General features: G+C 33.7%; 1 protein-coding gene across 3 annotated transcripts in view; it reads right to left on the bottom strand.

The window, feature by feature from the left end:
- Nucleotides 1-14,227, bottom strand: part of LOC114324799 (galectin-8-like) — a 228,002-nt gene that overhangs the window by 17,309 nt on the left and 196,466 nt on the right. For all 3 annotated transcript variants that reach the window (XM_028272672.2, XM_028272651.2, XM_028272661.2), the window contains one exon: nucleotides 6,838-7,003. In XM_028272672.2, the coding sequence (XP_028128473.1) occupies nucleotides 6,838-7,003 (166 nt within the window). The remainder of the gene's footprint in view (nucleotides 1-6,837; nucleotides 7,004-14,227) is intronic.

The following is a 14,227-nucleotide window of genomic DNA, read 5'->3' as shown; positions in this document are numbered from 1 at the left end:
GTAAATTTTCGCTTTTTTCATATATCACCAGAAAATATTACCTCAAATATCACTAAAAAAATAAAAAATAGGAAAAAACCTCATAATGTACGAAAAAAGTATAAACAAATTAAAAAAGAAACATCGAAATCCATAATGAAGAACAAGAGATAATTTTGTGGTAGATTCGGTTGAAAGACAATCTTTTTCGAATTTAGCACATTAAAACATGTTTGAAACTCAAATTGGTTTTAATAAGTTTTGTGATTCATCTTGGAGAGGATACATTATTGTTTTAATTTAAATTAAGAAAAAATTGAACAAAGCCACCAAAGAATTGAAAAAACTAATCATAGCAGAACAAAATCAGGAAATCCAATGTTACCAGGAAAGCCGGAAACAGATTAGTCGCTGTAGAAAGCAACAAGAAAATTAAAAAGGGCTTACTTGCCTAATCTACCAATCAGAAACGATAACATCTGGGTCAAAAATAACAAGGAAAAATCTTAAGCTTTTGACAAATATCTAAAAAAAGTCTTCATGCCCTTTCCTTCAGAATTATCTGCTGAAGAAGAACACGAAATTACCGACTATCTGAATGTACCCTTCTTAATGGATCTGCCTCATAACAAGTTCAATATTAGAGAACAAATAATTATGGGAGAAATTAAATTAAAAAAAGCTCCTGGTTTCGATTTTATATCTGAAAAAATTCTGCAAGAATTATCCGAAAAGTGCTACAGACTTATTCGTTACATATTTAACTCTATACTACGACCAAATTATTTCCCTAGCATCTGGAAAGATGACCAGATGGTTATGATACCCAAGCCCGGGAAGAAAACAGAAGAATTGTCTTCCTACAGACTGATAAGTCTACTGCCAATTCTTTTCAAGGTTTTTGAGAAGTTATATGTTAAAAAAAGTACTGCTCAAAACTATAATAATTCCGTATCACCATAAAAGAAGATAATTCCATATCACCCATTCGGGTTCAACAATAAACACAGGACAATAGAGCAAGTTTATAGAGTGGTAAATCAAATATACAGGGTGTAACAAAAATACAGGTCATAAATTTAGTCACATATTCTGGGACCAAAAATAGTTCGATTGAATCTAACTTACCTTAGTACAAATGTGCACATAAAAAAAGTTACAGCCCTTTGAAGTTACAAAATGAAAATCGATTTTTTCCAATATATCGAAAACTATTCAAGATCTTTTATTGAAAATAGACATGTGGCATTCTTATGGTAGTAGTATCTTAAGAAAAAATTATAGTGAAATTTGGACACCTCATAAAAATTTTATGGGGGTTTTGTTTTTTAACCCCCCCAAACTTTTGTGTACGTTCCAATTTAATTATTATTGTAGTACCATTAGTTAAACACGATATTTTAAAAACTTTTTTGCCTCTTAGTACTCTATCGAAAAGTCAGTATTTATCGAGATATTTTGAATATTTTTCAAATCCACCACATAAATGTATATGGCAAAGTACGATTATGGAGACTTGGTAATAATATGAAAATTTATTTATGATTTACATTTTTAGGTATATTTTGAACCATATTAAAAAAGAAATAATATCTCGATAAAAGTGCCTTCTCTAAAAAATACAAAGAGGCAAAAAGTTTTAAAAACACTGTGTTTAAGTAATGGTACAACAGTAAATGTTTAATTGGAACATACACAAATATTTGCGGGGTTTAAAGGAACAAAACCCCCATAAAATTTTTATGTAAACATATTAAAAAGAAGCCGCAACTCGATAAAAACTGCCTTATCGAAAAAATACTAAGAGGCAAAAAAGTTTTAGAAATATTGAACTTAACTAATGGTACCACAATAATAATTTAATTGGAACGTACACAAAAGTTTGGGGGGGTTTAAGGGAACAAAACCCCCATAAAATTTTTATGGGGTGCACAAATTTCACTATAATTCTGTTTTAAGATGTTCCTGGCATAAGAATTATACGTGTCCATTTTCAATAAAAAATCTCTAATAGTTTTCGATATATTCGAAAAAATCGATTTTCATTTTGTAACTTCAAAGGGCTGTAACTTTCTTTATGTGCATATTTGTGCTAAGGTAAATTAGGTTCATTCGAACTATTTTTGGTCTCAGAATATGCGATTAAATTTATGACCTGTATTTTCGTTACACCCTGTATAAGGACCTGAATAGTCAAAGATATTGTACAGCAGCTTTCCTAGACATATCTCAGGCTTTCGACAAGGTCTCGGGTTTTCGATGAAGGATCAAGTTAAACTAAAGAAGCTACTACCCCATCCTCACTTTCAACTTCTACAATCATACCTGACAGATAGCCACTTCCAATTAAAACCTGGAAGTGAATATATAGATTTGCATCCAATAAATTCAGGAGTTCCACAAGGTAGCGTGATCCTGTACCTATTGTATACTGCAGTTAAATAAAAAATATTATTTAAAGAAAACAATCCTGGAACCAGTGTGGACCTACGGCGTCCAGCTGTGGGGAACTGCTAGCAACTCCAACATATCCATCTTTCAGAGGTTCCAAAATAAAGTACTGCCACATACAAACCGGTCGTTCAGGTTGATGGGCTGAGGCACTGTACTGGTTCCGAAACACTCCGAATTCCAAGTTAAAACTTTAATCTAGTAAAAACCTAAGCATAGCATCGGAACTTCAGAGAGATCTTTAAGAAAACTGAAAAAGGAAAGAAACAATTGATCAATTGGTACTTACAACGTATAAGAAATAAATAAGAAGATTGGTGCCATTACCTCTTATGCCAAAAAGAATTAAAATAGACATTAAATAATTACCTAAAACTAAAACGATGGCTATGTCTATGACTAAATTAGGATTACCAGTATGAAGGATTGCTTTTGTAAAATATAGATAGTAAAGAAAGAAGCTTAAAAGCAAGTAAAGCGGCGGGATCTCTTAATGACACAATCTGGAAGAACAAAAACCTAAGACAAGACAAAAAAGCGAGAATCTATAAAGCAGCAATTAGACCTATATTGACATACACGACAGAGACAAGACCCGACACATCTAAAACAAAACGACTACTAGAAGCAACAGAGATGAAAATACTTCGACGAATATCAGAGAAAAGTATGTTGGATAGGGAGAGAAGCGAAAACATAAGAAGATCATGCAATGTAGAAGACATAAATAGATGGGTGACGAAACGGAAACAGGAGTGGAATGAACAACATTAGTAGAATGGCAGAGGATAGGATAGTACGAATAGCACGAAATATGTCACCAAATGGACGAAGAAGTATTGGCAGACCAAGAAAAAAATGGTGCGATAATTTAAACAATTCAGGAGGCTAGTATTGAAGAAGAAACGTACATACAAGAGCATCCATACAAGAAGGAAGAAGAAGAAGAAAGAACTAATAGTGAAGTGATCATGATCAGTAGCTGTGACCATTTTGGGAAACTCTTGGGAACAACAGATATTCACTGAAAGTTCCCCCTTGACTGGTTTCCGATTTTTTCCTGGCATATGAAACCATATTTCCGAACATTTAGCACACATGAAACAATGATTAACAGCATTATTCTGTATTTTTGTAAATTATCGATACTACCAATAACATACAGCCACTCTAAATCCTAAAAATTAACTAAATTTTGAAACTTCTACTCTAAAATTCTACTTGCCTTTGATGAATTATGTTCAGCTTACGCCACTGAATGTTCTGATAATATATTCATTATTATATTTATTATAATAACACGTATCCTAGATAATACGGTGTCGGTACAAGGCGCCCGGTATTTTACCTTTTGTATTGCCGATAATATAGATGAGGTTTAGAGATGTTCTGACCTTAGTGATAACATAGGGAGAGCTCTTCTCCATTCTGCCCCTTATATTCTGAAATTGATTATATTAGCTGCTAATATTGGCTTCTAAATAGGTAACGAAGCATGATAACAAGGTATTGAGTATACTTTGATTGGAAATTTAATTCCAGACTACTGTAGCGTAACTAAAGTAACCTCATGATGAACTGGAAAGGCTTCAGTTGTTCGCAATAAAAAAATACTTTTGTCTCATATAAAACCGTTTAGTGAAATATTTATTGTGTGAAATTTGTGTAAATATTGGAAATTATTTTTATTACAAAAACGATTTTATCATATTATTCCTTCAAATAGGTAAGTAATTGAATAATATATTAACATTATTAGAATAATAGAAAGAAGCAGAATCATACACTTACCGGCACAATTAACTGCCAACCGTGTATTTCTTTCAACTTGCAGAAATTGTCACTCTTGGACCACAGTTTATGAAAGACACGGTGAAAGCTACCTTTGAGGAATTTTTTTTTCTCTGATTCTGGTCTTGGTTTAGAACTAGAACCTTTAGCCACGTAATTGTATAACTTATCACTAACTCAGGTGTAATGTGTAGTGTGTGTGTTGAGTAAGTGTCTTGTTACTTTGCAAAGTTGACGTCATTGTCTTTGCAAAGAGACGCTAATTGTATCCGAACGTCTGCGGTCCCTCTGGTGAGTACTGATCCCACCTTTAAGGAAATAAAAGCAATAAAATTATTGACAAAGGGCGGTTATCAAGGGATGTTTAGCAAAAATAGAATATCTAAAAATGTTCGAAGAAAATTCAAAAATACATAATTTTGAAACTCGTAGTCAAACGAAAAAAATATGAGTGATAATAATGCTTGTTGCCACCTCTGGACTTCCTGGAGCCAATTCATGATATCCTTGATATTAGATTGGAGGATATTGTGCCACTCCTCTACCGCGGCCGTATTGAGCTCTCCGAAGGATGTAGGGGCTAGTACTCTTGGTCTCCTCTTACACGTTTTTTGAAGTTGCCAAATAAGTTCATTTGGTTTAAGATCGAGACTGCGTGCTGGCGATGCCAAAACTTGAATCCCGACCTCATTAAGGTACTCAGAGATTAATCTTGCGATATGGCAAAGTGCATTGTCATGCATTAATCTAAAGTTTTTACGAATTAACGATGCCTTGGAAAACTTCTTCCACATATGTTTGAGCATTCACATTGCCTCTATCGAAGAGAACAAGGTCAGTACAAGCTTAGTATAAGATATATCTCCCAAATCATTATTGACCCTCCTCGATAAACCACTGTTTCGATTATAATGCATGGAGCAAACCTTTCATTTTGACGCCTGCAAACACTTTGGAATCCATCTGGACCTCTTAGGGCGATTCTGCTCTCATCTAAGAACAGTATGTTCTAGCCTAATCATATGTTCTTCCATTCCGCCACATTCCAGTCAGAATTTTCTCGCGCAGATCCAAGTCTACCTCTACGGTGTTGTGAGAGCAGCTGTGGGGTGCGAGCTGGAGAGAAAGCCATCAAATTTCTTTATGCCAGTCTTCTTCTAGTGGTACTTCCACTCAGACTAACATTTTTTACCTCAAAAAGACGCGTACGAGCTTCAGAAGCGGTGCAAAAGTGATTTCTCAATACATTGCTGATAATGAAGTGGTCATCTCGAATTGCAATGCATTGATGTCGGCCTTGACCTGGCCTGCGGGTGAATGAACATGTCTCCCGAAATCCTTTGATAGCATCCTGTACCGTAGTTCAGCCCCTACAATTTTCGGAGAGCTCAAGATGGCTGCGGTAGAGGAGTGAAACAAAATCCCCCAGTGGGGATATCCAGGATATCATGAATGTATTACCTATTCGGCTCCAAGAAGTCCTAAAGACCAGAGGCGGCAATACCCATTATTAATACTCATAATTTTTTTAGATTTTCAAACATTGGATTTTGGCTAAGCATTCCTTAATAACCATTTTTTTTTCAATTTGACAATTTCTGAAAGTTGAGAGAAATACAAGGTGGATGGTTAAATGTATCGGTGAGTGTATATATCACAGATAGTGATGGAGTCGAATAAATCTGGGCAAAAATTAAGTCTACCTCAGCCAAGGAAGTTCTTGGTGAAAGAAATATAAATAAAAATATGTAGTTCCCAAGACGAAAAACTCCATGATTTTGTATAGAAGTAAAGGAAAAACATAAAGAAAAAAAATCGTACATAAAATACATGTCAACCAAGACACAAGAAGCATACGACAGTTTCAAGATAATAAGAGATGACACACATGCACTTGTAAGAAAAATAACAAATATAAATATGGCGCTTTATAAGAGGTCAAAGAACTGAGGTAAAGGAACTAATATAACCGAAACATATAGAAAAAGATACGTGGATTGACTATCTAAAAAATTTCTATGCAGAAGAAGAACAAAGGTTGCTAGAACCGAAAACAACAGAAATTACTACAAATGAAGAAGTTAATATAAATAAACCGTATGTTCGAAAACACTTGAAAAGCTGAAGAACAGAAAAGCTGTAGGTAAAAACGGAATATCAAACGAATGACTGAATTATTGTGGACTAGCAATTACAGAACAGTTAACAATATTTTAACAAAATTATAAAACACAATGAAATACGGGAAGATGGAGAACTGTCAAACTAATTCTACCATTCAAAAAAGGAGATAAAATCAGCCAGAAAAATATAAATGTATGAACTTGTTAAATACTACCCTAAAATTTACTAAGAACCTATCACAGTCAGCTTAAAAACTCTTTTTGGTTATATTTTTCACAACTTTTTTAAAGTAACCTTACTTGAAAACGATTTCCAGAGTGGAAAAATTTTCCATTACAATCAATTGTGGCTTAATGCCGTAATATTTGTTTTTATCATTAGCGATATAAGTCATTTTGAATAATATTGGGATTTAGAATAGTGTTGTAACACAAAAGCTAAAAATGTTGCGAATTGTAATGTTTAAATCATCATTTTAATTTTCATTCTTACCAAATCGAGGACTTAAATGAAGATATATGTTGGGATGAGGCCACAATTGAGGCCCATCTTGTAAATTGACAAAGAAATTCGCTGGCAGAATTTTCACTCTTCCTTGGATATCCAACTGCCATCCTTTGTCGAAACCTGTTGGAAATGACAAAGTTAAAGGAACCTCCTGAAAGAAAAGTTAATATGTAAATATTTTTGTCAATTTCAATTTTTTCATGTTAAAAGTGGTAAATAAATAAAAAAAACGATAAAATCTTTTATAAAAGGTATATTTGTTAAAATCCCTAAAAAGGGCTGCATCACAGAACATATCTAGTTTTCGATCAGATGACCGATCATCATCAGTGTTTACCTAAAATTTGTATAACCTGATAAGATAGTGCAAAGTATTTAAAATTTTGACTAAGGTTTTTAAAAAATTTTGACTAAGGTTTTTAAAAACCTTAGGCAAAATTTTAAATACTTTGCACTATCTTATCAGGTTATACACATTTTAGGTAAACACTGATGATGATCGATCATCCGATCGAAAACTAGTTCTGCTGTGTGATGTAGTTCTTCTTAGGGATTTTAACAAATGTACCTTTTATAAAGGATTTTATCGTTTTTGTAATATATGGTAAAGTAAATTTAATATATTATAATATAGATCTGCATTAGTGACAAATAAATTAGAGAAAAGATTTACACTGGGAGGAATAAATTCAGATTGACACCAAATAATTTCACCATAAGAATCACTAGATGCATCTTCTTTTTTTGTTGGCCTTATCGGCCTTCGACGGTAATCCATTAATCAGTGTCGGATAACTTATAAGACTAATAGCAGTTAGCTAAAGAGTTCTAAAAATAACAGTTTTCTATATAAATGCAGACTAAAAATGGAAAAAGTAACTCAGAAAACACAAAAAAAGCCGTTATAATTCTAAGAAATTCAAAAGTCAATAGAGTCAAAATTTTATAAATATTAATATGTAGTGTCAATATTTCATAATTTAGTGGAGTAAACTTGCCTGCGGTTGCCAAAAAAATGTGTTAGAATTTTTTAACGAATATGTGAGAATTCTGTATATTTATTCTGTCTTACAGTTTTTTTTTTCGAATAATACTTCGAGTTTGATTTTTTTTTATTTTTTGCTTTTTAGTTGATTTTTTTTATAATATTTTTAATTTTAGTCACTCGTAATTAAAGAAAAGCGTTTCTTGAAAATGTTTTTTCATATTTTTTTAATTTTTACTTTTTAGTCTTACATTTTCAAACATTGAAATATATCGTCATGTTAAAAAAAAGGATATATACGATAGACACATTTCTTGTATTTATTTCAACATTTGATACATACATTTTACATTTCTGTAATTTATTAATACATTTGTTAAATCAAAATCAATATTTACACCTACATATTACAGTTTTCGCAGTGTTTCCTTCTCTTCTAATGCTTTACTATTGCACAGTGTAGACCCTGTTAATTTCTCGCGAATTACAAATTCTAATGTTAATTGTAGCACGAAGCGTCTCTACCGGTGGTTTTTCTAAGACTACGTTAATAACATGAATTTTTTTAATTCGAGTTTTGGTTGAAGTTTTGTTTCGTATCGTATTGACATTTGACACGAATAAACGCCGATGTTTATATAAACAAAGATATGAGCGTTCAAAATCGTCGCCGCTTAGGATGTTTATTAACATGATGTAAAAGCATGAAAAGTAGTCGGAATCAGCAAAAGATTTGAAACTTTATTGTTTATTTACGAAGCATAATATAAACAATTAACGTAAAAAGTGAAATTATATATAGTTCATATAATTAGCTACAATCTGAAAAAGTTTCAAGTTTCTACATTGTAAAAACAAAAGAATTTATGCATTTTACATTAAAATGGTTTTTTTTTTATTTAAACAATTAATAAACATAACAAACATTGATATTGACTATTCATTTATTATTCCCGCGAATGCGTATGTCTGCAAATTTTCTTTTCGTTCATATGCCCAAACTATTGAACTAAAGAAAAGAGTTTAATTAATAATAAAAACTAATTATTAATAATTTACAACCTCACAATATGTATTTATCATAAATTAAGCATATATATCATAAATTAAGCATAGTTAAGCATATTATGCTTAACTGCAAATTCTGGTCACCAAAACTGTCAGGCGACGACGCTAGGTGTCGCTTCACTCACGCACGAAGTGAGCATTAACAATAATAATTAAAATAAGCAAAAGATCAAAACTAAAATAAATTGAAACTATTTATAATGCGAAATAAGCCACAATATTATTAAAAAATGATTTTTATTAAAGTTTCGACGCCCAAATCGAAACGTTAATAAAAATCATTTTTTAATAATATTGTGGCTTATTTCCCATTATAAATAGTTAAAATTGTAAAAATGCTACAAGAAAATAGCTTCAGAACAACATTAAAATAAATTTATAGAAAATAAAATAAATTAAAACAAAATAAATTAAAATATTGCTTACAACATATTGTTTATATTTTAACAATAATAATGAAAATATGTAATCAGAAGACGTAATAATAATAAAATCAATATATAAAGATATTTTCCCTATACATTTACGTTCTCGGTCAAATTAAATTTAACGCACAGGTATATATTTTTGTAAAGAAATTCAATCCAGTACATACCGAGTCCGACATAAACTCTAAACCAAAAAACGGATCTCATTATAATCCAAATTGAACCGAAGGCACACTAACAACATGTGACTCAAAATACAAAGAAAAGAACCAACGTTATTTGATATCAATTTACTGGAGTACACAAAGTTTTTACTTTGATGTGAGAGTAGCGACGCGCATTTCGTTAGTTTTTCTAATAAATTCGAGAGCACGGCGGAAATAAAAGATTCATGTTCATTATTTTCCAACGAAATTGGAATCTGCATGTACCAAGAGAGTTGTTTTTGCGTCCTCTTGATACCGTTAGGCCAGATTTAGATTTTAACAAGAGAAAATCATAGTCTTGAAGATGAAAGATATTTAAAAAAAGTATTTCACGACAAATAAAATTTAGTAACTAGAATATGTAAAATAAAAAGACGAGTCCTAAAAAAATAATCACGATGAGGTACAATACGTTGATGCCAGTGAACGAAAAATTAATGTTAACGGCTTTCGGATGGGTAGGACGTGTTAGAACATCATCATTCTCTTTGCCTTATCCCTATGCGGGGTAGGCTTCCCTAATTGCATTTATCCACACAATTCTATTTTGGGTCATATAAATGTTAATCCCCTTTACCAGCATGTCCTGCCTTATCTTCTCCCCCCATGTCTTCTTTGGTCTTCCTCTCCTACTCCTTCCAGGAATCTGCACTTCAGCTATTCTTCGTATTGGGTGATTAACGTCTCGACGTTGAACATGACCAAACCATCTTAACCTATGCTCTCCCATTTTGGCATCAATTGGTGCCACACCTAGACTTCCCCTAATATCTTCTTCTTCTTCAAGTGCCATTTCCGCGACGGAGGTCGGCAATCATCATAACTATTCGGACCTTGGAGACGGCTGCTCTGAAAAGTTCGTTTGATGTACATCCGTACCATTCTCTCAGGTTGCGCAGCCACGATATTCTGCGTCTCCCTATGCTTCTTTTTCCTTGAATATTTCCCTGCATAATGAGTTGGAGCAAGTTGTATTCTCTCCACGTGTAATATGTCCGAGATATTCCAATTTTCTGGTTTTAATTCCCCTAATATACTCATTTCTAATTTTATCCTTCTTTGTCACTCCACTCATCCACCTAAGCATTCTCATTTCCACCACATGCATTCGTTGTTCCTCTTTCCTTTTCACTGCCCAACATTCAGTTCCGTACATCATAGCCGGTCTTATGGCTGTTTTATAAAATTTTCCCTTCAGCTTCATTGGAATTTTTCTGTCACACAACACACCACTCGCTTCTTTTCACTTCATCCATAGGACGTGTTAGAACATAGGTAGGACGTGTTAGAACATTTCTACCAAATGGACATTACCAAGAAAACCAGTGCAGTGCGGCAACATAGCGCCTATTACATCCCTGTGTTTTGTATTCAAACAGCCAAAGGTGGTGATATCAAGTTCCTATAGCAACCAAGCAGTTCATCGATTACAACAAAAAAGAAAAAAGACTTCTCATCAGAATTAGTTTTAGAATTGTCACTTTTGTAATAGTTATAAATTTGTTCTATTTTATTCACATAAAAATATTGTACAGTCCACACCACATTATCATCAATGGTGCTACAGCCCTATGAAAGAGCCTCGACCTTCCCAAGTCTATTACGTCGGTCAGTCCTATCCATTGCCAACCATTGCTAGTTTGCTGCGCCTATTTTTCTCCCATCTTCATCTACACCATCCTTCCATCTAAGTTTTGACCTAGCCCTATTTCTACTTCCCACAGGTTGTGACATAAGGATTCTTCTAGGAGGGTTGTTATGCTGTGATCTTGCTAGATGTCCTGCCCATCTTAGTCTTCCTATTCTTATAAGAGATTCTACGTCTTTACCACCAAATTTTCTACATTCCAATTGATCACCCTTTTTGTGTAGCGGGCAAACGATTCCAATACACCACTCTTCCGGAATTTGTTCCTCATTCCAGGCTCTCAGTATTATTTTATATATTTGATTAGTCAGAGTAGCACCTCCATATTTAATAAGTTCCGCGGATATACCATCACTTCCCGGAGATTTATTATTTTTTAGGTGTTTTGTTGTATGGTGTATTGTTGGTTGCTCTTGGGTTTGGTTGATTTGGATCTTCTACTTCGATGGTAAGTAGTTCTTTATAGTATTCCACCCACCTTTTCAATATTTTGTTCTTTTGTATTGAGTATGTGCCCCTCCTTATCCTTACATAGTCTTAGCCTTGGTTTGAGTTCCTTTCTTGCATTATTCAGAGTTTTATAGAATTTTCTTGTTTGATTTTCCTGTTTTAATGCCTCAAGTTCTTCCAGTATTCTATTTTCATAAATTCTCTTTTTTCTTCTATGAATGCACTTCTCTTCTCTTCTAAGGTCTTTATATTTTTGTTGTTTTTCTCGGGTTCTTCTTTGCTGCATCTGTTTATGTGCATCGTTCTTTCTCCTTGTAATGTCCTCACACTCAACATCGAACGAGTCATTGCGTGATTGTGGTTTTTCTGTTCCTAGAATATTATTTGCTGCGGCTTTAATATTACTTTTACACATTTGCCATTGTTCGCTGGTTGTTAGATTCTCACTAATTATGCAGTTAGTTTCGATATAGTTTTGAAACCTTTCTACCGTTTGCGGATTTTTGAGGAGTTCAATATTAAGGCGCGTTGTTTTGGTACTTCTCTCCTTCTTCGCGTTTGAGATTCTAGCTCGAATTCTTGTGCCAACTAGAAAGTGACATGAATCAAAATTGGCGGCTCGATAGGTCCGGACATCCATCAAGTTTGAGAAGTGTCTAGCATCTATGATCATATGATCAATTTGGTTGTTCGTTAATCCATCGAGTGAGGTCCAAGTTCCCATATGTATTTTTTTGTGTAGAAAACATTTGCTTCCTACATCATGTTCTTTGCGGCTGCGAAGGTGACTGCTCGGTGTCCATTCGAATTGGTATTATTATGGAGACTATATTTACCGATGTGCGGTAGATATATTTCTTCCCTTCCGATTTTTGCGTTCAGATCACCGATTACTATTTTAACGTCACTTTTGGGACAACTGTCATATGCTCTTTCTAATTCATCATAGAATTCGTCTTTTTCTTCGTCTTCCTTGTCCTCTGTTGTGGCATCTACATTAATAAGACTAATATTAAAAAACTTGCCCCTGATCCTTAAGCAGCTCATTCGTGGATTAATCGGCTTAAAATCTATAACCAAATGCTTGACTTTATTATTGACTATAAAGGCTGCCCCAAATTCATGTCTAGTTCTATGGCAGCTATAGTATATGTTGTAGTTTGTTTTTTGGATCCACACAGTCCACAGTCCACACCACAAGTTTCATTTATCTGCCATAAGATAATCCACCAGGACGAAGGATGATCTTTAGTCAATACCCAAAGACTGGGAAACATCCGATCAATACTCAGCTAGGTGGTGCGGGTATGAGACGATAGCGTTCTATCGTAGCGGGAAAGTACGGAGAGTCCGATCAGTACTCAGAAATCGGAATAGCCAGGTAAGTATTGCCAGATCAGTACTCCAGATCAAACTTATACCCGCATTAATAATCGAGTCTAGAGACGGCGTCGATGCTTGAGATCGACCTTAAACCAAATTTGTGTGTAAATTAAACACAGACCGACCTTGAATCTTTATGTTTAGTTTACACACAAATTTAATTCAAGGTTGATCTCAAGCATCGACGAAGTCTTGAGACTCGAATATTAATACAAAGCTTAGTTATCGTGGCTTTCACGGCATATATTACACTTTTGGTTGATGTTCCACTTCCAGCGCTCATCGATGGTAGTGGTTGGATGTTGGTGGTAGTGCAAACACACAGAGAGAGGGCTAACTGTTGGTAAGCGATGACGGAGTTATCTTAATAAACTAGCATCAAACAGTAGATTTATTTGAGAGTAGCGACGCGCATTTCGTTAGTTTTTCTAATAAATTCGCGAGCCACGGCATAAATAAAAGATTCATGTTCATTATTTTCCAACGAAATTGGAATCTCCATGTACCAAGAGAGACCTCTTGATACCGTTAGGCCACATTTTGATTTTAACAAGAGGAAATCTTAGTGTCTAAGAAGGAAGAGATCTGAAAAAAGTATTTTATCTTAATGGAAGACGGTTAAGATTTAATTTTGTTTCAGAGACCACTACCATCCGTTTACGTCTGTTTCCTCTCTTGGATTCGTCAGAAGGACCGTGGTGTGCTCTGAATTAAAACGAAATCCAACTGTATGGTAAATAAATAGCGACATCTATTTAAAACAACGAGAACTCTAAACAATCGGGGATATAAAGAGTTCTTATGTTGAAAACAAAAATGTTCTTTATCACTTTTGCTATATTTATGGATTGTTTTACCTGGCCAAATGTTAATGTAGGTTCATCTTCCGAAAGCAGTAAGACGCAATCCCTTGATCTATTATTATTGAAGAGCTGAGATATGTCATTATTCCAATATATAAATTTCATGAATATTTTACCGTTTTAATTTCTTAACATGTTTCTTGTTTGAATACAAGACCGATAAAATACTTTGTGAACATTAACGCTGCCGTATTTACTATCTTGTTCCTTAATTTCATTGCACTTCATACACTCTTTCTTTGCTTCCTTAATTTTGTTCCTAAAGACATTTTCAATTTTCTTCTTGTTCTTTTCCACTTTTTCCAGATGTTCTCTTATATCTTTCAATTTCATGTTTATATGCT

The sequence above is a fragment of the Diabrotica virgifera genome, chromosome 5 (assembly GCF_917563875.1).
Source record: "Diabrotica virgifera virgifera chromosome 5, PGI_DIABVI_V3a".
Lineage (NCBI taxonomy): Eukaryota > Metazoa > Arthropoda > Insecta > Coleoptera > Chrysomelidae > Diabrotica > Diabrotica virgifera.
This window is presented reverse-complemented; position numbering and strand designations above follow the sequence as displayed.